The 24,996-nt window shown below is 39.1% G+C and overlaps 2 protein-coding genes across 13 annotated transcripts in view; one reads left to right on the top strand and one right to left on the bottom strand.

Annotated features, from left to right (window-relative positions):
• The window catches only part of LOC144382288 (uncharacterized), an 83,029-nt gene that overhangs the window by 56,757 nt on the left and 1,276 nt on the right, over positions 1-24,996 (top strand). Inside the window, exons 4-5 of one of the 3 annotated variants that reach the window (XR_013448895.1) lie at positions 13,170-13,326; positions 14,550-14,815. The exons of 1 other annotated variant lie outside the window; for it this stretch is intronic. Coding sequence is in view for 1 of the 2 variants with exons in the window: in XM_078074790.1 (XP_077930916.1) it covers positions 13,170-13,185 (16 nt within the window). In the remaining variant the exon portion in view is untranslated. Of the gene's footprint in view, positions 1-13,169; positions 13,497-14,549; positions 14,816-24,996 lie in introns of those variants that run through there. One more of the 3 variants, XM_078074790.1, reaches the window with a different exon arrangement.
• The window catches only part of MRTFB (myocardin related transcription factor B), a 192,233-nt gene that overhangs the window by 40,459 nt on the left and 126,778 nt on the right, over positions 1-24,996 (bottom strand). For all 10 annotated transcript variants that reach the window (XM_036123904.2, XM_036123900.2, XM_036123896.2 and 7 more), the window contains 5 exons: positions 20,539-20,604; positions 18,423-18,478; positions 17,030-17,105; positions 13,512-13,673; positions 12,018-12,196 (listed from right to left, as the gene is read on the bottom strand). In XM_036123904.2, coding sequence (XP_035979797.2) covers positions 12,018-12,196; positions 13,512-13,673; positions 17,030-17,105; positions 18,423-18,478; positions 20,539-20,604 — 539 coding nt within the window. The remainder of the gene's footprint in view (positions 1-12,017; positions 12,197-13,511; positions 13,674-17,029; positions 17,106-18,422; positions 18,479-20,538; positions 20,605-24,996) is intronic.

Raw genomic sequence — 24,996 nt, forward strand, 5'->3', positions numbered from 1 at the left:
CAGTCCAGCCCCCACTGACTGATATGATAGCAATGATGCATTTGTGAGCAGTCAGTGTTAATAATCTGAAAAATAATCCAGAAGTATGAATGTGGTATTAATTATAATATGTATGAAAATGATTCTCCTGTATTTCTAGACCTTGCCTAGTTGACCTCAGCCTTGATTACTGATACTCTCATCTTATTAGCTCTTTTGGTATTTCAGTGTGACTTTGCTACCCAGAAAACCATAGACCCCAGTGAAACACAAGAATAACCCCACTGAGATACAGTGATTATTAATATTACCTACTCTGAAGATAAATTCTGGTTAAAAAGGGAGAAATGTCTAAACACTTCTTTACATTTTGCCAGTCTTTTTTATGTGCTTTAGAAATGACCCCTCAAACCATCTTACATCCTACCTAGATGTGAGGATCCTGGTGGCTAGAGTTACAAAAAAAAAGAAAATCTAAATATCAGTACTTCTGAAAGGATAGTATTCCAAAAAGGATGAAAAGAATATCCAAGCCATAAAGGATATTACACTTATTTTATTCCACAGTAAAGTGAGCAATATGTTAAAATCTTAAAAGAATGCTTTAAAAATGTTTAAATTTCCACTGAGACCTAAGTTCACCTTTTGTACTTTATTTTTTTTTTTTTTTTTTTTAAGATTTTATTTATTTATCTGACAGAGAGACAGAGAACAAGTAGGCAGAGAGGCACAGGGAGAGGGAGAAGCAGGCTCCCCTCTGAGCAGGGAGCCCGATGCGGGGCTCGATCCCAGGACCCTGGGATCATGACCTGAGCCGAAGGCAGCCGCTTAACCGGCTGAGCCACCCAGGCGCCCCGACCTTTTGTACTTTAAAAATTTCATCTCAAAATGATTCAGAATCTTTTCTCCAAGAAAACAAAAAAGCTGCAAATTTTGCTTTGTTTTATTGAATCTTGACCGCTGTTCCCAAGCTACAGGTCTCATGACCTCCAATTCTTCAACTGTCATCACGACACCATGACAAGAAATGTCAGAAAGACATTGCTGTCTAATGATGAATATTTAGGCTTTAAATAAAACTGAAGAAGAAAGCACTTTGAACCTTAAAGACTGACTGTTCTCTTCTTAGAAATTGTTAAGGGAAAGTTCTGCTACAAAGACAAAAATAAGTCAGAGTAAACGTTTAAGCTGATTAAAATTTTATAATGTATCAGGTGTCTACACCCATTCCTTCCGTAAAGATAATACACTTGTCAGGGACCAATCACTGTTCTCTGGTAAGTTCCTTTTTTATTAGATTTCTTTATGTGATCTAGAGGGCAGAAATTAGATATTTAAAAACAAAGCTTTTTTTGGTACTGTAGATTTTAAATCTAAAATAAATGTGGTTTTAATTTAGGATGCAGCAGAGATCTTAATTAAGATGGGAATATGCAAATAAGAAATTCAAAATGTAATTATTCTTTAAATATTGTTTCCATATTCCAATTCCCAGACAAATAAAATGGATACTAGTATGAATGAGCTGAATACAAATCAAAAACACATGCTTTGTATATTTAATAAATGGATCTTCTTTGTAAATTCTAGTTTTGTTAAAATCTATCACTTAGCATTGACCACTCTGTTTATGTAATGCACAGTTAAAAGTTTAGGCATTTCATTTTTAGTCCAAGTAGCTGAACATTAAATTAATCTTTTGGCACAACATCTGGTGGACATTTAGCTGGTACTTGACTACCTGATTAGTAGTGAGGATTTGCATGTGTCCCTCATTTAAAAAATCTATTATTTAAAAAAATTGTGGTAAAATATATTTAACATAAAAGTTACCATTTAAACCATTTCAAAGCGTATAATTCTATGGCATTACGCACATTCCCATTGTTCTCTGTCACTAACATCCGTCTCGAAAACTTTTTCATCTTCCCAAACTGAAACTCTCTATCCGTTAAACAACAGTTCCCCATCCTGGCCTCCCACCAGCCCCTGGCAACCACTATGTATGAGCTGACTGTATGAGTGTGACAAGTCTGGGTAGCTCATAATAGTGGAATCACACAACATTTTTCCTTTTGTGTCTGGCTTATTTCACTTAGCGTAATGTCCTCAAGGTGCATCCATGTTGTAGTGTGGGTCAGAATCTCCTTCTTTTTTAAGGCTGAATAATATTCTATCATATGGATGTACCACGTTTTGTTTAGCCATTCATTTGTCAGTGGACACAGGGCTGCTTCTACCTTCGGGTTTGTGCATAATGGTGCTCTGAACACGGCCGTACAAATACCTGCTCCAGTCCCTGCTTTTAAAGCTTGTAGGCGTGTACCCAGAAGGGGAATTTCTGATCACATGATAATTCTAGTTTTAGCTCTTTGAGAGAAGCACCATACCATTCGCTATAGTGATTGCACCATTTCACAATCCTACCAAGAGGGTAGAAGGATTCCAATTTCTTCACATCCTTACCAACGCTTGTTAATTTTGTTCTTGGATAGTAGCCATTCTAATGGTGTGAGGTGCTATCTCACTGTGGTTTTGATTTGCATTTCTCTAGTGACTCGTGCTGTTAAGCATCTTTTCATGTGGTTACTGGCCATTTGTTTATCTTCTTTCTTTCTTTCTTAATTTTTAAGGGGGGAGGGGCAGAGGGAGAGAGAGAGAATCTTAAGCAGGCTCCACACTCAGCATGAAGCCCAATGCAGGCCTCCATCATATGACCCTGAGATCATGACCTGAGCCAAAATCAAGAGTCAGACCCCTAACTGACTGAGCCACCCAGGCACCCCTTGTTTACCTTTTTTTTTTTTTTTTTTTAAAGATTTTATTTATTTGAGAGAGACAGAGAGGGTGAGAGAGAGGGAGAATGAGCACGAGTGAGGGGGAGGGGTAGAGGGAGAGAGAAAAGCAGACTCGCTGCTGAGCAGGGAGCCTGACGTGGGGCTCGATTCCAGGAACCTGGGACCATGACCTGAGCCAAAGGCAGACGATTAACCGGCTGAGCCACCCAGGTGCCCCTGTCCTCTTTTGAGAAATGTCTATTCTAGTCCTTTACCCATTTTTAAATCAGGTTATTTTTCTGTTGGGGGAGTTGTGTATATATTCTAGGTATTAACCCCTTATCCAATATGTGATTTGCAGATATTTCCTCCCATTCCATGGGCTGCTTTTCACTCTGTTGATAGTGCCTTTTTTATTTATTTATTTATTTATTTATTTATTTTTTAAGATTTTATTTATTTATGTGACAGAGAGAGACACAGTGAGAGCAGGATCACAAGCAGGGGGAGAGGGAGAGGGAGAAACAGGCTTCCCGCGGAGCAGGGAGCCCGATGCGGGGCTCGATCCCAGGACCCTGGGATCATGATCTGAGCTGAAGGCAGACGCTTAATGACTGAGCCACCCAGGCGCCCCGATAGTGCCCTTTGATGCATAGAAGTTTTTCATTTTGATAAAGCCTAATTATTTTTTTCTTTTGTTGCCTTGGTGTCATATCCAAGAAATCATCACTAAATCCAACGTCATAAAGCTTTCCCCCGTGTCTTCTTCTAAGAGTTGTATAGTTCTAGTTCTTATGTTTAGGTCTCAGTCAAAGTGACTATTAGGGGCCAGAATGTGGAAGCAAAGTAAGTATTAGAATTACCATTATTCATTTTTGGTAACTGAGTTATGGTACTTGCATAGACTGTATAGTTGAGGAAATAATGTTATGTATGTATTTGTGAAAGAATACAAATAACAGTTGTCATGATGAATAACAAGAGGATGACACAGGATGCTATGCTGGAAAAGGGTCTTGGGAAGAATCTCAAACTATTGGCTTAATAAGAACAAAGACGGGCGCCTGGGTGGTTCAGTTGGTTAAGCGACTGCCTTCGGCTCAGGTCATGATCCTGGAGTCCCTGGATCGAGTCCCGCATCAGGCTCCCTGCTTGGCATGGAGTCTGCTTCTCCCTCTGACCCTCCCCCCTCTCATGTGCTGTCTCTCATTCTCTCTCTCTCAAATAAATAAATAAAATCTTTAAAAAAAAAAAAAAGAACAAAGTCATTAGTTCAAGCCCTGTGCAGGCCAGAGAGATGCTCTCTCAATGACATCTGCCCCGGGAACACACGTGAAGTAAGTAGCTCAGTGCCAGGCCCAAAGAAGTGCTCAGCACATGTTGGTCAGCATTTTTTTATCCCTCATCTCAGTTATAGTCAATAATACTTGATTTATTTATAAATAAACAGAAAAGGCCTATTCTGTTGAATGTACAGTTTAGACACTTTCCTTCTGGTCCAGGAGAATGGAGTTAGGAACTAGCATGGAACATGACCTCATGGTTAATGCTGGAAACCAGCTCAAAATCGAAGCATTACCAGCTACAGTGTCCTCTTGGTATATAATTATAGGAAGCAAGATTGACTGGGGTCGTTCCCACAGCAGAGACTGTGAAAATGAACACAGATTCTGTCGGGTCACACTTACAAGTAAGCGTGTGAGGGCTTAACATAAATGATTAATTAAATGGCCTAAGAAACTGCAGAGAGAAAAACAGTCTTCGGATTAAAAGCACCAGTGAAACAGCTGCTGGTGCCCACACGTGGCTAGCTGTTCGTAATTTTCTGCAGCTTCCCATTGTTCAAGAATTGCTTAGGCATAAAATAAACTGAGCTCCAATATGTGATGTGTGTTCCATTAATGTTCTGGCAAATTCCTTTCCAGCTGTACTTTGATCAGAATTGAAAAGAAAAAAGTCCAAGGAATGGCAGTGCTGGTCTCTTACAGACCACACAGAAATACATTTTTCAAAGAAGGATTTTTTTTGGGGGGGGGGTAAAATGTGTGTTTTGAAGAAAGGACATAGTAGTGTATTATACTGTCCACAGTGTGAAATCATTAGCATTTTAGCACTGGGACTGAAAGAGAAGAGCCTGGAAAATATGTTCTTTACCTAGATATTATGTGTTAATTTTTTTTTTTTTTTTTTGGGTAGGGAATATATCTTTTGTTTAAATACTTTCCTATAGGACTCAATCCTCTGGTATTTATCTGTGTGTTCTGAAAAAGAATTCAGGAGACAATATGTCGCAACACATTTTGGAAATAAAGCAAGCCAGAAAGGTATCTTGAGCCTAATTTTCTCTTAAGTAATTATCTGTAAATATAACTTTTATTTATTTTCTATTTATTTTTTAAAGATTTTACTTATTTGTCAGAGACAGAGGGAGAGAGAGTGTGCACACGAGCAGGGGAAGGACAGAGGCAGAGGGAGAAGCAGGCTCCCAGATGAGGGACTTGATCCCAGGACCAGATCATGACCTGAGCCCAAGGCAGACACTTAACCGACTGAGCCACCCAGGCGTCCCTGTAAAAATAACTTTTAAAGAACCAAAAAGAAATTCCCTGCACGGGCCTTGAACTTTCTATTAGGCCAAATATTAAAAAAAAAACAAAACTGAACAGGGAAATTAGAAAAATGTGTTTAGCCCTGGAATTAAATGTGCAGCATGAAATGATGACTAATTAGCATATGAAAAACCTTGGTTCAGGCAAACAAGAAGCAAAGGGAAATTTGTGACAGAGTTACTCCAAGTGTGATCTGTGGACCTCTATTAGCTGCCTGCAGTGGAAATTTGATGCTACCCCACTACTTTTTTTTTTTTTTTTAAGTAATCTCTGCACCCAGCGTGGGGCTCAAACTCACAACCCCGAGATCAAGAGTTGCATGCTCTATGGCTGAGCCAGCCAGGCACCTTGCTACCCCACCATCTCATTGTACTCTGCAAGAAGATTAGCCCAAAATACGTTGGAAATTAAACACACTACATAAAACACAAACACATACTAGTCTTTCGCTACAGGCAATTTGAGGACCACTGGTCCACAGTAACTAAATTCACCATTATACTCTTACAGTGAATTCATTTTAAAGATTGAAAATTAAGAATCTCAAAGAATACCCCAAATATAAGACGTTTATGTTGTTCTTTTGTTATCTTGTCTTTATGTGGGCTATTTCAATAACAGTGAGGAGATGACTTTTGGGGGGGGTGTCCAATGATAATACTAAAGCAGGAAAAAAGAAATTGCAGAGATAATCTCCTAGGGTTTTTCATTCATTAAAGCAATAAGCACTTGCTGTATGCTGGACCCTGCGTGTTCAGGATGAGGTCACTGAGATAAAATGAGGGGATATCCCGGCCCTTTGGAAACTTGATGTCTGATGAAAAGCAGTGTTCTCAGCCATTTCCCTGTACTTGAACTACAAATGTGAAAGTAATTATATTTAGGGAAATAAATACATTTTATATATACGAAGTGAGATGCCTGGACAAATTCACTAAACAAACACTAGATAACAGTGAAAATAATTAAAGTACAAAATGTGCCCAAACTCTATCACTCCTAGATGACACCAAAATCCCTAAGACTTTACAGGCATCACAAAATTTGCCTGTGCAGTTGATTACAAGACCAAAACCAAAAACCTACAACTTACCTATAATCCTCCTCAAGGATCCTCTTTCTTCTACATCAATACAGCACAGTTAATGGGGAGATGCTTCTTTAATTGCATGAATAAAAGTGTAATAATGAGAATCTCTGTCAGATTCCTTACTTAAAAATACTAACACACTTAGTACAAGGGAATTTTATAAAGGACACACAATTTAAGAAGGTCTCAAGGTATATGGGGCAGAAATTATGCACCAGGTAAAGTGGAGGCAAGCCAGCTTAGCTAGGTTCTGGGTTCTTTTCCTTGACTGTGTGAGTGGGCAGCGTACCACTCTCTGAAGTAGGTCTTTTGCCGTAGGCCTTGCTGACCCGACAGACAGAAAGCAGACTGTCCGTGGTCTGCACGTAGTAGGCGGAACCTGTGCTCTAGCAACAGTACTGTTATAAAAACTAGCATTTCAGTTCCGGAATGACCCAGGGCTTAGTGTGCGTTGCACTCTGGCAATAAACAGACCATATTTATTCTTCAAGAAACACTGCTATTCCTTTTTTCCTTCAAGGACTTTGGGAATGTCAGCCCACTGGGTGGGACTCCCTCTGGTTAAAGCTTCTCACTTACAAACTTAGCTGGAGACCAAGTTTCAAGAGCAAAGTAAAAAACCTAATACGAGCGATGCAGGGAGAGGGAAAATGCCAGTCTCCTACCACACAGGTGGAACCGTCATGACGCCATTACCAGGTAGATGGCTGACGTGACAAAAATCCCGTGTAACTGAAAGCTGAGGCCACGCTAAGAGCTGTCTGGTATCCTGACCTATTCAGAGAACCAACAACCGAAATGGCTAAGTAGAACTGCTTTTTGATGCTATTTACTTGCATACTTGACATTCTTTTTAGCCCTATTTTTAAAGCTCAAAACCAGGGTGCAGCAGGTATGTGAGAATACAGTTAGGGCTGGTCTCCTGTGCGCTCCCTTTCTGCCGGCTTCGACCTCAGCCCATGGGCAGGTCGCTGACCCCACCTTCTTCCAGACCGGGTTCCAGCCGAGCCAAGTGGCCAGTCACTCTTGCCCTGAAACTCTGACGGGAGAATATGAACTTAGGTACCCACACAACCTCTGATGAACCCCAGCTGGAGAGGCTCTACTCTCAAGTGGAAGAACACAAACACGGCCGCTTCTACAAGCCTGGCACCTGTCAGTGCTTGTGGTGCTGAACTGTGGCACACTTTTTCCACACCAAGGGCCTGTGGGACATGCTGGACACACACACACACTCTCTCTCTCTCTCTCTCTCTGAAGTAGCTCTTGTCCTCCAAAAGTCAAAGTCCCTCTCCTGATGGGCTCACATCTTATTTAACTGGAGGCACAGATACAATAAGCAAATAATGGATTTCAGATCATGGTGGTAAGGGCAATGATGAACATGGTGCTGAGAGAGAGACCTAGTCCTTACCCAACAGATATTCACGAATGAGAAGAAATGCTGCAAGAATATATGTTAAGAAAGAAAAAAAGAAGAAGAAGAATGTAGCAGGAGGGGAAGAATGAAGGGGGGGAAATCGGAGGGGGAGAAGAACCATGAGAGACGATGGACTCTGAAAAACAAATTGAGGGTTCTAGAGGGGAGGGGGGTGGGAGGATGGGTTAGCCTGGTGATGGGTATTGAGGAGGGCACGTTCTGCATGGAGCACTGGGTGTTATGCACAAACAATGAATCATGGAACACTATATCTAAAACTAATCATGTAATGTATGGGGATTAACATAACAATAAAAAAATTAAAAAAAAAAAAAAAGAAATGCTGCAAGAAAATATGCAAACATTTTGAATCCCCAAATTTCTGTACCTCTCTGAACCCAGGCCTTGTCTGGTGTAAGGGTTAAGCCAGGTAATTGCTAAAGTCCTTCTAACTCAAAAATTCTATGATGCTTGGCTTTAACAAGAACATTTTCTACTGAACCTAACCAATTCCATTAAGTAGATCAATAGCTGTGACTTTAAGATAACTAAATAGTTATTAAAATTTCAGTAAGGCAAAAACATTATAAGGAGATGAAAAACTAACTAGCATAAGAGTTCTTATATAACCAAAAGAAAGAGGAACATCCATTGAAAAATAAGAAATGGGAATTTCCAGTGCAATTATCAAAAAATACTTGTTAGATTCCTTTGCATGCACTAGATTTTCAGTTCCCAACACAATCTGACACATAACAGGTGCTCAATAAATATTGTTGAACAAATGAATTCAATCTAACCAAAATCAAGGAGTCAATTAAAACTTTCAAATCTCCAGTGTGCAAGGTCTAAAGTAATGATATTACCTGCTTGTGGGAAAGACATAGTGACAGTGGGGACCTGTATTACCTTCCCGGAAGGCAGTTCAAGTGCCTACCTTTTACCTAACAAAAGGTCCAAATCCATTTCAAAATCTGGCTATTATCCAAAAAAATAATCAGACAAGTGCACAACAATGTATGTATAGAAACGATGTGTGCAGCAAGTACGTGAGAATAAAACAGGGGCTCTTGGGGCACCTGGGGGCTCAGTCGGTGGGAAGCGTCTGCCTTCGGCTCAGGTCATGATCCCAGGGTCCTGGGATCGAGCCCCGCATCGGGCTCCCTGCTCAGCGGAAGCCTGTTCTCCCTCTCCCATTCCCACTGCTTGTGTTCCCTCTCTTGCTGTCTTTCTCTAATAAATAAATTAAAAAAAATAAAATAAAACAGGGGCTCTTACTGTGTTCGTAAGAGTGAAAAATAGAGACAAGTCTGGACAACCCACAATACGAAATTGGTTAAAAGATGAACTTAGCGGGGCGCCTGGGTTGCTTGGTTAAGCGGCTGCCTTCGGCTCAGGTCATGATCCTGGGGTCCTGGGATCGAGTCCCGCATCGGGCTCCCTGCTCCGCAGGAAGCCGGCTTCTCCCTCTCCCTCTGCCTGCCTCTCTGCCTGCCTCTCTGCCTACTTGTTCTCTCTCTCTCTATCTCTCTGTCAAATAAATAAATAAAATCTTTAAAAAAAAAAAAACAAAACTTAGCTATCCTATTAAAAATGAGATTAATGTAATTTATTGACAAGGAACACTATAAGGATTATGATTAAGGTATAAAAGTGATTTAGACATAAGAGTTCCTGCATGACCCAGCAGTTCCATTCCTAGGTAAATACCCAAGAGAACTGAAAACACACGTCCACATAAAAACTTGTCCACACACATTCAAAGCACCATTATTCATAACGGCCACATGTCTAGGGGCTATAGCTCAGGAGTAGAACATGTGACTACATAATAGCCACATGCCCCAATCAAATGTCCATGGAGTGATGAACAGACACACAAAATATGGTATATCAATGGACTATTTTTCAGCCATAACAAATGATGTACTAATACAGGCTGTAACATGGATGAACCTTAAAAACATACCAAATAAGAGAAGCCAGTCACTAAAGATCACATATTGTATGATTCCATTTATATAAAATGTCCAGAAGAGGCAAATCCAGACACAGAAGTAGACTGATGGTGGCCTAGGGCTGGTGGAGGGGATAATGGGGAATGACTGCTAATGGGTATGGGCTTCTTTTCTGGGATGATGAAAATGTTCTGGAATCAGGTAGTGTTGATAGTTGCACAGCTCTGTGAATATGTTAATAATCACTGAATTAGACATTTTAAAAGGGTGAATTTTCCCAGTACCATTTTTTATAGAAATAGAAAAATCCATCCTAACATTCATATGGAATCTCAAGGGACCCCCAAGTAGCCAAAAAATTCTTGAAAAAGAACAAAGTTGGAGGTCTCACACTTCCTGACTTCAAGACAAACATATAAGCCAATGCAACAGAATTCAGAGTCCTTAAATTATTATGTATATGGTCAAATGATCTTCAACAGAAGTGCCAAGGGGAAAGGACAGTCTTTTCAATAAATGATGCTGGGAAAATTGGATATTCACATGCAAAAGAATGAAGATGGATCCTTATCGTACACCATATACAAAAATTAAAATGGGTTAAAGACCTAAATGTAAGATTCAAGCCTATAAAAATCCTAGAAGAAAACAGAGAGAAGAAGCTTCATGACACTGCATTGGGCCATAATTTCTTAATAGAACACCTAAAGCACAGGTAACAAACCCCAAAATAGACAAATGGCACTATATCAAACTTAAAAACTTCTGTGCCTCAAAGGACACTATTAGTAGAGGAAAAAGGCAACACAAAGAATGGGAGAAAATGTTTGCTCATCATATATCTGAAAAGGGGTTAATATCCAGAATATACAAAAAACTTCTACAATTTAACAGCAGAAAAACAAATAATCTTATTAAAGATGGGCAAAGGACTCAAATAGATATATCTCCAAAGATGATACACAAATGGCCAACAAACATATGAAAAGATGCTTAACAGCACTAATCATTAGAGAAGGCAAATCAAAACCACAATAAGATATCACTTCATACCAATTAATAAGTGTTGGTGAGGATGTGGTGAAACTGAAACCCTTGCATGCCGCTGGTGGGAGTGTGAAATGGTACAGCCACTATGGAGAATGGTATGGTGGTTCCTTAATAAATTTAAGATAGAATTCCCATATGATCCATCAATCCCACTTCTGGGTATATGCTCCAAAGAATTGAAAGCAGGGTCTCGAAGAGATATTTCCAAACCGATGTACCTAGCACCATTATTCACAATAGCCAAGACAGGGAAGCAGCCCAATGTCCACTGACGAATGGGTAAACAAAATACGGTATATCCAAATAATGGGATATTATTCAGCCTTAAAAATGAAGGCGATCCTGTCACAGCCCACAACATAAACAAACCTTGAAGATTTTATGTTAAGTGACATAAGCCAGTCACAGAAAGGCAAATATTGTACGATTCCATTTATATGAGACATCTGAAGGAGTCAAATTCATATGTATGTATGTATATATGTATTTATTTAAATTCCAGTATAGTTAACATGCAATGTTATATTAGTTTCAGGGGGACAATACAGTGATTCAGCAATTCTATACTTGACTCAGTGCTCTTCGTGATAAGTGTACTCTTTAATCCCCATCACCTACTTCACACATCCCCCCCACCCTAAAGTAGTCAAATTCTTAGAAATGGAAATGGAATTGTGATTGTCAGGGCCCGGAGAAAGGGGCTGAGGGCTGCTGTTTAAAGGGTACAGTTTTAGTTTTGCAAGACAAAAAGGTTCTGGAGATTTGCTGCACAACGTGAGTGTACTTAACAAGACTGAGTCGCACATTTTAAACCGGTTAAGACGGCAGAAAAAAGAAGGAGGGGGAGGGTATATTTTATAGTATGTGAATTACATCCCCAACAAAAGTTATGAGAAAAATTTTTAAAAAGCAAACTACACAACCATTTGTAAAATAAAAATGTGGATACAGAACAGAAATAAAATCTAAGAATCTACTGAAAAATGTTAACAGTGTTTGTATCACAGGTGAAAAAAAATCTCTATTTTCCCACACTTTTAAACTTTTCTTCTGGAAGAAGAAGAAATGTAGTTACCTTGATATATAAAAAACAAGGCACTCTCTGTTTAGGGGGAGAAATGAGAAAGGTGATACCTGGGCTGGAGTGTTTGTAGTCACAGGAGACGGAGATTCGCTAACTTTTGGCTCACTTGGGGACGCGGCTGACCCCTGTGACTCCTGGCTGGCTGGCTGGTCTGGAGACAAGGCATCACTGCTGTCTTCGTCAAATGAGAAATCGCCCTGAGTCTGAGGATAGTCCTCCTTCCCAACGCCTAAAGAAAGAAATGATTTTCAACTTATCTTGGCCTTGGAATACCAAGCTTAAAATGATAAAGAAGGAGAAACATTGTTTATTACAAGAATGTAAGAAGCTAGCTTAAAAAAAAAAAAAAAATTGAACATAATGTACTTCCCAGAGGAAGAACACACCACTACCTATGATGAATACTTGGGGAAAAAGTCAGACCTGAATCAGATCAAGCCTTTGGATCCAACTACTGGTTTCAGCAAGTACAGAAGGCAAGAAAAGTTTTCAGTGACACTGGGAATGCTAATGCATTCAGTAAGATCCAGTATGTGGACAGGCTAGAGAACATAATAAGGCCTGCTCCCCAACAGATACACAGTAAGAAAAGAGGAGGAAGAAGATCCACACAGGAGATTAAGACGTAAGAGAGACATAAGCCAAAGACAAGGTGTGTAGATCTTGTGTGGATCCTGATTTGGATACAACTGTTTAAAAACATTAAGAGGCGTGGGAGAAAATGGGGCCACAACTCGGTATCTGTTGATGAGTCCTACTTCTTGGAGTGGCCCAGTGATACTGACACCTTACCTTTTGGGCTCCTATTTCTTTGGGACTGAATGGAATCATCAGTGAATGTACTACTTAGGATCACTGACTACAAACTGCCTAAGATTTAAACTCATACTAATACAAAATATGAAGTCCCCAGAGTAATGGAAACTATAATAGTTTTTATAGTAGGATATTAACTTTTCAAAATTGCTTGCTGAATAAGTGGTATTATTCCAGATTTTTTTTTCCTGCTAAAACTTTTGCCAGAAAAAAAAGCCTGTGTGTGTTGCGGGGGGGGAGGGGCGGGGAGGTGGAACCATTAGTAACTAAGTGTGAGAAGATCAGGATAAAATGGACAGATATTACCCTTCTTAATAAATACATCTGTACTCTTGTGCTATTTACTTTGCTGAACTCATACTGAACAAGCAATTTATCTTTCCTAGAAGTAAACAGAATTAAATAACGAAGTCTGTAAAAATCTTAACACAAGAGGAATTAAATGGTGTAATGCAATAAAGTTAATTTAGAAAACATCATAATGAAATTGGAACCTAAGGACATCAACCTCAGATGTGACAAGAGGAATCTCTGTGTTAACTGGTAAGAGATGCTAGTCTCAGCAAGCATAAAGAAATAACAATAATATTGGGAATTGGTGCAAGTGTTAATTTCTACTTCACCCAGAAAACAACACTCATAATTGGTGCTGGCTTTTTAGGTTAAATTTGTTTTAAATTTCCAAGTTCCTCTTTCTCCCAGAAAATAGTAAATTTTTGGCGTCTTGCCTATAATTGCTTCCTTAACACTGGAGTCTACGGGAAGGATGTTTTTCTCTACCAGCTCCATAGGACCAGGTCTTTGAGCAATCTTTTCATTCAGATCATCAGCTAGTCGAGCTCTTTTCAGCTTCATCTGAGTGGCCTGCAAGGATGGCTCTGCAAATGTCTCTAAAAGAGGAAACACAGTTTTAACCATTACTTGAATTACTCTATTCCATAATGTTATTTCAGGTCAACTGAATTTAATTTAAACTGGCTTAAACATATTTTTATTTATGTGTTCTCAATGTATTTATGGAAAGAGAAAATGACCGTTTAAGAATGCTCTAGTATACATTTATATATTTTTAATCCTGGATACTTTATATTGTCTATACAATGCTCTCAGACTCAAATTAACATGAACTGAAGCCAAAAACTGGGGTACTGCTATCGTTCATTTATGGTAGGAGGGTTACATTGACATTTATTAGGTATTGGAGATATGGAGGATGGACAAGAGAGATGTGGTCCATGGCTCAAGAAGTATAGTTTTAGATTTGGCTGCCTTGGAAAGTCAATTCCTAGAAACAGGGGCACTGATCTTACTTAGGTTATAAGCTTCTCTGCAGGAGTCAATGGGAAGAGCTACAGGTCATATTCTTAGATTGGTCCCTGTGTGTCTCAGAGTCGGTTGTAATTAAGAATCTGGGTTTAGTTCTGAATATATAACTTTGAAACATTCAATTACTGGGTAACTAATGATCATAAAGAAGCCTCAACTCATCTACTTACAAATGGATGAAATTGTACAACAAATGTGAAAATAATGTAAATATTGTAACTCATTCATTTGGGTAATTCTGTCAATGACTTGCATTTCTGGTACCTCTCATTAACATTTTATTATTTTGTTCTCAATAATGTTTATAACTGATAAAAAATGGTGAGGTGTTAACCCAAAATTCTGAGTTGACCGTTACTTGCCTCTTAAATTATATAGTAGAAGAAGAATGAAATTCCCCATAAGTAATCTCAGGATCACTGATGTTCTTTTTTTGGCAGGTAAAATGTCCTGGCTGAAGTCCAAAGCTCGCCAAAAGCCCATAGCCCATAAACTACTGTCCAGCACATCTGAACACTTTTCGTTCCACCAGTTGAGTTATATGCTTACTGAAAGTCAACCTTGATTGTCCACAAAACAGTTCTTATCAGTTCATATCTGATGTCAATACATAATTGAACTAAATGTTATAGGAAAATGATAAACTTCAAAAATGAAATTATTTCTTGGGAACCTAATTTAAATGCTTTGGGAGGACTTGATAAAGGTGAGTCATTAAAAAACAAATCGCTGTCAAATTAGGGCAATTAACAACTAAAATATTTGGGGAAAATGGTAAAATCTAGGATTTTCAACTCAGATTGCTTTTCAAGGGTCTTTATGTTGTTTTTTCCACCCTAAATGGAAATTGTAGATGATGTACGACAGCTGTGGTTTATGCAAGAAAGATGATGATCATGCAGATCACTCTCAGGTGGATGTTTAAATGCTTTGTTAAGACCTAGGTAGGATAGTCTTTCTCCTCTCGCACACCAACACATCCAAGTAATATCAGGAATACGTCTGGAATGAAAATATCCCAAAAACAAATAAGAGAGGCTGGCATTTTGTTATGTTTCTGATCTTGGTCTTATCATCTCCTCATCTCTCTGGTGCTGAGGCTGAATTTTAGCTGAACTTCAGAAAAATAATTTAGACTTTTGCCTGCCAAACATCCAATTCAATCAAAATTGGGATAATGTTAAAAATAAGTTGGGGGGTGGTTTGACGTTATTTTTTAAATTACAAATGATATATTCTTTCTTACTTCAAAAATCCCAACTTGAGAACAGATGTCCTAAAAACATCACTTATGGTTCATTCATATACATAGTTAGGTTTTTAAATGTTGGGTTATCTTTATTTTAAAAAAACAAATATGATTCCTTTTGATATCAAGTTAAATGTATTTGCCCTGGTTTTAATGATATTAATAAAGCCTATTACAGTTAGAAGGCAAGTTGAAACAGATAGCATTTTTCCTTCAAAAACGTCCTTTCTAGGTCAAGATCTTTTTAGGCACAGAAGGAGCCATTTGTCCAGTTTCTTACCAGTACATTTGCCTCTTGAAGATCATTTATGTCTGACAGCAGGTAGCTGTTCCCACCCTAACACCGCAGTTCTGGGAAAGCTTTAGTCCAATGGACTTCTGAGAACACAACCGAAAGTAGTGAAAGGCACAGACCTCTTACCTCCCACCCCAGATACGTAGATTCTTTGGAGTAGAAGAGACCCCACTTCGGGCTATAGATACCAACTTGATCCTTGGAATTTCTTTACAATGTCCCTACTGTGGTGTCAGCCTGTGCCTAGTCCCTATCACAGCAGCCTGTTTTCTTGCCTATTGAGCACTTTCCACAATCTGTAATTCATTTGTTTTGCCTGTTTATTATCTGTCTGTGCTACCAGAATGTAAGCTTCGTGCAGGCAGGCATCCATCTGGCTCACTTGTTGGGTCTCTGGGGTCTAGCTCATTGGCCAATGAACGACCACCTCAAATGAGGGCAACCATATCGCTTCCAGAAGATTTTTGGACATGTCTGACCTTTAGGATATTATTTCTTATGTTGAGCAACAATCTAATACTTTGTATTACCAACCTAATTCTAATATTAACTCTATCATTAGGCCAGAAGAACAAATATAATATTCCTTCTACTTGAGAACTGTCTCTCAATTTGAAAAATTTTCAGATTCTTTCTGTGTCATCTCAGGGTTGAACACACTCAAGACTATCACAGGGTCAAGCTCCTGGTCTTGCTCAATAAATCAGAGAAGCAAAACAACAAAAGAAAATGTAACTTGGGAACTTACGGTGGGGAAACCAGCTTTTAAGAATGGTCTGTCTTAGAGAGAAAAACATCCAGGCCTAAGCCACGTGTCTCATGAGATGGAACAGAACTGTCCCTACCATCACTTCACAAGTGATGAGGCTAGACTATCGAGAAAACCTGGGGGGCTGAGTGGAGGGTATTTATGTTAATGGTCAGATCAAGCGGGATTGTTGTGGGTAAGTAACAACAAACAGAACACATTAAGTGTGGGCACTGCACCAGGTACATAACTGGGTCTAGGTAGCTGAAAATCTAGGGATAGACTCATGGCCACTGTATCCTTCATGATTTAATGGGCATATGTTCCTCACTGATGAAGACATCCTCTGGACCAAAAATGTTTTTCCAGAACAGATGGTAGAGACATCTATGGCATCAGTTGGTTGGGGAGGAGTCAGTCCACAAATTGGTTATTTGGAGAATCAAACCCCCCTTCCCCATGTATCTAACATAACATTTTAGCTTTGGGTCTTCATGTTGCTCTCCAATTTGGACGATGTCAGCCTGCAGGGTAAAAAGTTACCAAAGTGGGAATAAACAGCAGTGGTGGAATTCTCACTTCTTTTTTTGAGAAAACACAGCAAAATAAGCAGAAATAAAAATTTTACCTTCTAAAATGTGCATCCTGACAAGTTCAGAACGATCTGGTCGGCTCCGAATCTTATGCTTCAAAAAGTTTTCAGTCTTTAAAAAAGAGAGAGAGTCTTACCATAAATTGTTTATGATTTTTTGTGGTTTTACATTTTTCTCTCAAGGTACTCCATTTAAATAAATTGTATACTCTTTGGTCATGATTTTGGGAAGTAAAGAGTAGAAATTAGTACTTTGAAAAGCTATTATCCGATACATAATTTAAATTGCAGCCTTCAAAACTGTACAGGGTTGAACTGCCTGCTGGCATAAAGTAAGCACTCTACAGACTTTTATTTTAAAACTTGGAAAAGGCAAAAGCTCATAATTTGAACAGACATAGGATTTTGATCATTTAAATAGCTAAACATCTATACTTCAGGTCACATAAAAATCCACCTAAATTACAATTTTTTTTTTTTTTTTAAAGATCTTATTTATTTATTTGACAGAGAAAGACACAACAAAAGAGGGAACACAAGCAGGGGGAGTGGGAGAGGGAGAAGCAGGCTTCCCACGGAGCAGGGAGCCTGATGCGGGGCTCGATCTCAGGACGCCGGGATCATGACCTGAGCCGAAGGCAGACGCTTAACGAATGAACCACCCAGGCGCCCCTAAATTACAAATTTCTTTAAAATCCTAATGTATGTTTGTTGGTGAATTCATATCCTTGATCATATTTTCTTATTCAGAACAGTTCTCAACTTGAAAAATAAGGCTTTCAAATGGGTTTTATATTTTATAAGATTCTAAGAGACCATTATTGCATTCTGGGAAAATTCCTGTGGAATTTTTGGAACATGCTTATTTTCATATTGCAAAGGAAAAAGAATGAATGTGCATAAGGGTCCTTTAAAAGAAAAGTAATAAACACGAAATCGATGTGCAAATAAGATGGAAACCTCTCAAAGAGTAAAGCAGAGTTGAACCTAACAACATTCTTTTATTCAGCAAATCCTCCTGCCCTTCAAATGTACAGCTACCACGGACCCAGTAAAGAAACTACCTGAAGATGGGGAAGTCAGGACATCACTGGGCTGTGGGTCTGCAGGGCTTACAAATGGCAGAACTACTCCATTATGATTCTAAAAACTGTTGGTATGCCCCGAAAGCAACAAAGTGAGGTGTGATTTGTCCTTTATGTACAAAACTAGTTACAAGTTTTAAATGAACAAAATGTGAACGTCATGCATTTTCTACAAACTTCCAAGCTAAAACCACCCCAGAATATATTACTCTACATGCCATGTGTCCTGAAAATACACTGCATTTTCTCTATTGACAATATTTAGGAGGAAGACTGCTACTTGCCCACAGGTACTTTAAAATAAAAGAGAGAAGCACAGAACATTTGAAACTGAAATTTCTTACTCTGGCTCGTTCCAAGCTTTTTATCTGCTCATGGAATGCAGCTGGGCTCTTCAAAGCTGTGAGAAGAACAGGAATCATTTCGGGAGTAGAGATAGAGGTGTTAATATTTCAGTCAAACGTTAGGGTACATTATGTCCATGTTCCCTCTTAATCTTATTAGTTTTATCTACAGTTCCACTTATTACTAGTTCCTTTAGGAGATGTGTGAAATTTAAAAACGTTTATAAATGTTTCAGAATTAAAATTATGTCTTCACAAATAAAACAAGTGGACATTTAACTAGAACTGTATACATAATGACAATGCAAATGCCAGCTCAGATGGTTGCAGCCAATAGTTGGGCCAAATTACCACCACCAAGGGAACTGTGTGGTGATTCCTTGACAGGGCTTTGCTCTTAGTGGCCCTATAAGATGCTGGAAGAAGCCCAAATATCCTCAGGACATTTAACCTAGGAGTGATCTAATCTTGAAAACGAGGGCTCTCTGCATCGCGTCTAGCAGAGCTGAGTCACCATTCACTGCGACTCCATATGCTCATAGCCCTGTGCACTGTGGTCCCTCACAATTACATCACTGTTGATCATCACTACCACCTTGCAAGGTAGGTATTAGCCCCAGTACAGATAAAAAGGCTCAAAGCGGTTAAATGAATTCTTAAAGTCATACAACTAGACTGTGGTCAAAGTAGAGTTTAAATCTAGAACTGGGAATTACAAAGTTTCATGCTCTTTCTATTGTACTACAATACAACTTACTCTAAAGACATAGTGCTTCTTTAATATGTTAACTATTAGTACTTTAAATATTCCAGAATCCCAGAATGTGGATAAGCAATCTTTTGTTAAAACATCATTTACTACAGTATTTCTATCAATTATCTTTGCAAAACCTTTTGTGTGTACGTCCGCTTATAACTCCGGGCAGTCAGATAATATGGATGGGATTTGGGCTATGCTTACTTGGGTTGTCACCTCCAAAACTTGGCCTATCGGCTCTTGGCAGAATTATTTTCGGCTCTGGTACTTGAAGCACCACAAAGATTCCCCGTAGCCCAGCCCAAATGAGTTTGACTAGGGACCAGCTCCCAACAGTGGACTAGTGGTGGTGTCTTAAACATCCTAATTTGATATTATCTGATTGGTTCATTGTCAGGAATGTAGTGGTAGAGAAATCTGGCAGATCATCAAACCAGCTTTTGCGTCTATCATGATACTAGATTGAAAATATTTAGATAATTATTAGTAGTCCAGAAAAAAAGTTTTATTGGGAAAAATATCTACTGCAGAGAAAAATTGTTCTATGAACCAAAAAAAAGTAATATCAATGATTCAGAGGACAGGGAAGCATAAGTACATTTTGTAATTTCTCGTTAGTCTTTTAAAGCCAAGTAAGTTACTTTTTTGGATAAATCAATTTTTAGGTAAACATCCATATAAATAATCCTAACACCAAAGCAACCAGTATTCCCCTCTAAAATATAAAATCACCTCCAAACTTAGTGAGTAAAGGTAAGAAGACAATGGGCAAATATTCTAAAATTAATCAACTCTAAAAAATGAAGGAAGGAGGCCTCAAGATACTTGGAAATTATGTGCACTTGGGCAAGAAAGGGTTTATTAATTATAAATAGAATGCTTATTAGTCCTATAACGGAGATGCACTTCATTACAGACCACACACTACATTGTACCAAAGATAATTATTTTGAATTAAATAAATTAAAGTAGAACAAGGTTTTTGAATTAATTTTATCATGTTACTTTTGCAAGTCTAAGTAACACTGGACCTGTTACATAGAGATGACTTTAATTATTTCAAAACTAAAACAAATGTTCACGCATGAAGTAAAACCTGATCTTAACCTAGTTTCCCAGTTTTTGTTATGTAACACAGAATTCAAGCCCATCTTTTAAGCTGCATCTGGTTTTCAGAACGTATTTGAGATGATTCTCTTAGGTTGGCAATGCTGATGCCTGGTTTTCCTTATCAGCTCATTTGGTAATTGTATATTGACTCAATGGACACATCTCAAAGCAGAGTGTGCTCCAGGTTCTCCTCAGACATGTGCATTTTGTTACATCACACTGGAGGTGACAGTGACGCTTAAATCTTACGTGGCATGATGCCCTGGTCCACCAGTTGCTCCCTTGTCCTCCTTTGCTGCAGTCTCAGCTGGAGCACTGCGAAAAGGAAAGAATCACCATTGGAGTTTATAAGCAATGGCGGGACCCAACTTCCCAAGTTCCAGAGGAGATACAACTAAGCTTTATTAAACACCTTCTATTCATAACTGAGTAAGGATACCACCTGGCACCATCCGACTTACAGAAAGAAAATCAGTGTGTAGTTTCTACCTGTTTGGTGAACTCTGAAGTTCTTTTAGCACATTTTTTGTTTAGTTAATAATCTTAATTTAATGAATAGAGCTAAGTGTTGTTTAAATACAATCACAAAGTACTCAGCCAATGAACCAAAATGTTTGGCCTATACATTAAGACTTCCTAATAAAAAAAGTCTAATTGGTAGAAATAGAAAGGTGAGATTCCGTGACATTAGTTTTTTTTTAAAGCAAGTTAATAACAAAAATTTATTTTAAGATTGGCTCATTTGGAGAGACTTGTGCCATCTGGAACAAGCTTTAAATAGCTTTAATGAAGGCCAAATTTGTAATAAAAATTAGACCTGTGAGATATTACTAATAACCCAAAGGAAAATTTCTACATTGAGAACTTAGTTTAATAATCTTTGCACAAACATAACACATGTCTCATTCTACAAGTTCTCAAAAAGCTGAAGTCAATTGATATCTTACCATTTCAATGAAGAAAGGATAAATGAATCATTAGAACTTGTAGGGAATGAAGAATACATCACAAAATGTAAAAATACACTTTGCCAAATTTAATAAAAATAATTTTCCTCCTCGATTTCTCAAGCAGCTTCCTTTCCTAGCATCTATTTTTGTATCTGGAAAATGAGCTAATTTCACAAAAGAGGAATACATGAAGTAACTCTGAAAAATACTTTCCTTGATTTACCTTACATTCAATTTGAAGTTTCTATTTTGATTTTTATGGTTTCATCTGTGGATGAAAACCAAAGTTAGGCTTATTAAGGGTTGCCAAGATGCTAAAAAAAAAAAAAATTACCTTTATGTATTTCTTGAAGAAAGAGAATGTTCTAGCAAGGGGGTGATGGCTGGAACAAGAGGCTAGCTCAGACCAGTCTTGTACCCAGGCTCAAATGCAATGCACACGATGGCTCCTACTTGCAATAAAACCCTGAGATCTAAAGATGCAGGGCCCATGGCCCTTATATCCTTGCTTTTTGCTTGCCCTTGTGCTGACTGCAGAGCACAAGCCTAGATATACTTCCAAAATAGTCTAGGCTGTAAAATGGCTTTTAAACACGTTTTCTTATTCATTGCTAGATATGAATGTCATCCTTTATTAAATACTGAAAAAATCTGTTTTGCTTCTTTTGGGGGCCATAGGATCACAAAGCATCACTGACATCCCATTTAGAACTGAAGCAACTGACCTAAGATTCTATTACACAAAGCAAAAGAAAAATTTAACGGGTCAAAAAAATATATGCACATGCTTCTCACATTAAAATGGTCTGTGATACTTTGAATCAATTACGCTCTAACACAAAGATCTTTTCCCTGATAACTTACAGTTTACTGAGGATAGTATGTTCCCATCATGGTATTTTACTAGGAACAAAAATAACCCAAAGAGATGACCTGTAAATAGGATAGCGCCCAAATGCCTGCATACTCTAACATTTTTCTATGAATGCTAAAGTTAATGCTTGTCTGAATTTGAGATGGTCACATTCAAGAGGCAGAATCCCAAGAAGAGGAATACTGAGAGGAGAAAAGGGTCAGAACAATCTCCAGTTCAAAGGCTGACACTTCTGGAACACGGTGGTCCGTCTGTTGATGCATCTCTAGCAGGAGTATCCTTCCTTTCTCACAAGGGAGTCCTCAAAGAAAGGTGTAAAACAGAAAGGGTAATGAAAACATCAACAGCCCCCTTCTTTAGTTTAAAACAAACACACAAACAAACAAAGCACCATACTTGTGAGACAGATGTATCAAAGACAATACATATTTTTAGGGCGAATGGCATCTTGGAATGACGGATATGTTGGCGACAACTTCATTTGCAAACCAACAGTGATGACAACAGCTCATTAGCCTTGAAGCGTCTCCTGACTGGACGCTGGTCAGCTGCACTCATGCACTGTGATAGCAGCCCCGTCAGCTAGAAGATCTTGGACTAGAAATCACGTTCTCATGCTGACATGCAAAGGTATGTGCTACCACGAGGGTAACACGCAAAGTGAATGCATGTCACCAACTGTTAAAATAAAACAAACACCAAACACGGACCACTTGTGTTTTCCATCCGGTTTTCTATGTGGCAAAACAACCTTCCTTATGTCCTACTGCTTGAAGGTAGAAGAATAATCTTCCCAATCAACTCTCCTCTCCTCATTGCCTCCAGAATTTTCCCAAGCAGTGTCATAACACTACAGCATTACTCAAAGCAGGCGCGGCAGGCAGCCTTTTGCAGGCCTGTTCGTTGACCAAGTGCCCGCCTATCAGGTGTCCGTTACAGGCTGCAAGGTGCACGTCTGGGATGCACGGCCAAGGGCAGAAGGAGCTGCAGCTGTGAATGCAAGGTTTGCTTTAAAGCAAAGGCATCAGCAAGAACACGAACGGATGATGAGGCAGAGGCGCAAATAACCAGTCACGTTGTTAAGACTGATCACCCAGCTTGATTTAGTTTTCACCCCTAGCACTAGGTGGGCGGCGCTGAGCACATTATATTGAGTACCAGGCACAGTGCCCTGTAGAGACACTCGGGTACATTGCCACCTTGGGTCAGTGTTAAAACACAATTACCGTATTTGCCCATATTAACTATAACCAGTCACTCACAACTTGATCGAAGCTCCTCTGAGAATAACTACTGGTTATAAAAAGTACAAATCGGTGCAGGCTCACAATTCTGGGAAATGTCAAACTTCCTTTGAGTACTTCCCGCTCATCAAATCGGTACACAAGTTCACGTATGAGAAGTGACAAGCAACATCTGCACCTCGAAGGCAGAACGTCCAGGCCGGGAAAGACAAGGCAGGGTGACTGTCCTCCAACGACCAGAGACGGCAGAATGCGGCGGTGCTTAGCCCGGACAGGGAGGGGGTGTGGGGCCCCGAAGACAGAGGACCTGACTCCGTTAATGATCAGAGAGCCAGTTCTGGTTGTGGGATCAAGATGCTTTCTCGAGTTTCTCTGGGGCCTTTATGAATTGAGCCTGGAGACCATCATCCCCCCGGGCAGGCTGCACACTCACGTCCCCATGGAGACAGGGAAGGCCCAGACCGCTGGCCACCGCCGGGCCTGCTGCACAGTTGTCGTTCTTAAGACAAAGGAGGAAGCTGTTATGCCGGCTGGTCCCTGGAAAACCTGACCCACTGTGCATGTATCGATAAGACTGCATTTCTGGGGCCACACACGCAAGACCACACGCTGGTGCAGCCGTGCTCTCCTGTGCTGGCAGCAGATGGTGGTACAGCGGCCTGAGAGCCAGTGTCCTGGGCAGCGGCCTTGCGTCTGAAAACTGAACCTGAGAGCAATCTCCCCGGCGCTGAGGTGAGCTGATCGACTGAGCTATGGGGCTGACACCACGGCCTCCATCCTGTTAGGAAACTGACTAAAATGGAGGGTTCTCCATGGCCATTTTGCAAATACTACATGCAGGATAAGAAGACATGTAAATCTAGAGAATTCTGAGGGAGAAAAAATAGTTCAAAACAGACAGTGAGTGGCTACATCCTTTCAGAAAACAAAGGACACAGTAATAATAGAACTGCTCATATGTGAACACTTTCAAAGAATGTCTTTATCTTTGAAAAATGTGGAAATTAAATAATCCAACACATGGTCCCAGTAAGTCCATAAGTTTAAAATCATTGAGTTTAAACCCTTAATTCCTAGAAGGAAGAATATCCCTCTGTGGTCCATATAAGGTATGACCATAAAATAGTGAGACTCATTTCTTCGTGTGCGAACCAGCAACTTTGGAAATTATAGAAGATGTGTGAGGACATGGATACAGACTACATTATATCCATTTCATTTAGAGAAAAAAAATTTTCATCAACTATTGAATTTTTCCAAGGTAGATGTGTCTTAACACTTTCTAAGGCTAACATTCATAGTTTCCTCTTAGATTTCAACAAAGAAAAAAAACATACACAATTTTGAAAATTCTACTTCATGTTATTCTTTGCTACAACAGATAAAAACAATACTGGGTCAACAGAAGTGTTTACAACTTGCTCTTTTTCTAGATAAGAAATATAAAAATTTGAGAATGAAGGGTAGATTATCTAATGTTAAAGAGGAAATGTCCCTCTTTTCAGAATCACAAATAGTTTACACATTAGAGAGTATTTTCTTTTAGTTCCCTTCCCCCACTTCTTAAATGGATTAAACTGCCTTTAGAACAAAATTTCAGGATTAGTTTCCTATAGAAAAAAACCTTAAAAGGCAATAA

The sequence above is a fragment of the Halichoerus grypus genome, chromosome 6 (genome assembly GCF_964656455.1).
Source record: "Halichoerus grypus chromosome 6, mHalGry1.hap1.1, whole genome shotgun sequence".
Classification (NCBI taxonomy): domain Eukaryota; kingdom Metazoa; phylum Chordata; class Mammalia; order Carnivora; family Phocidae; genus Halichoerus; species Halichoerus grypus.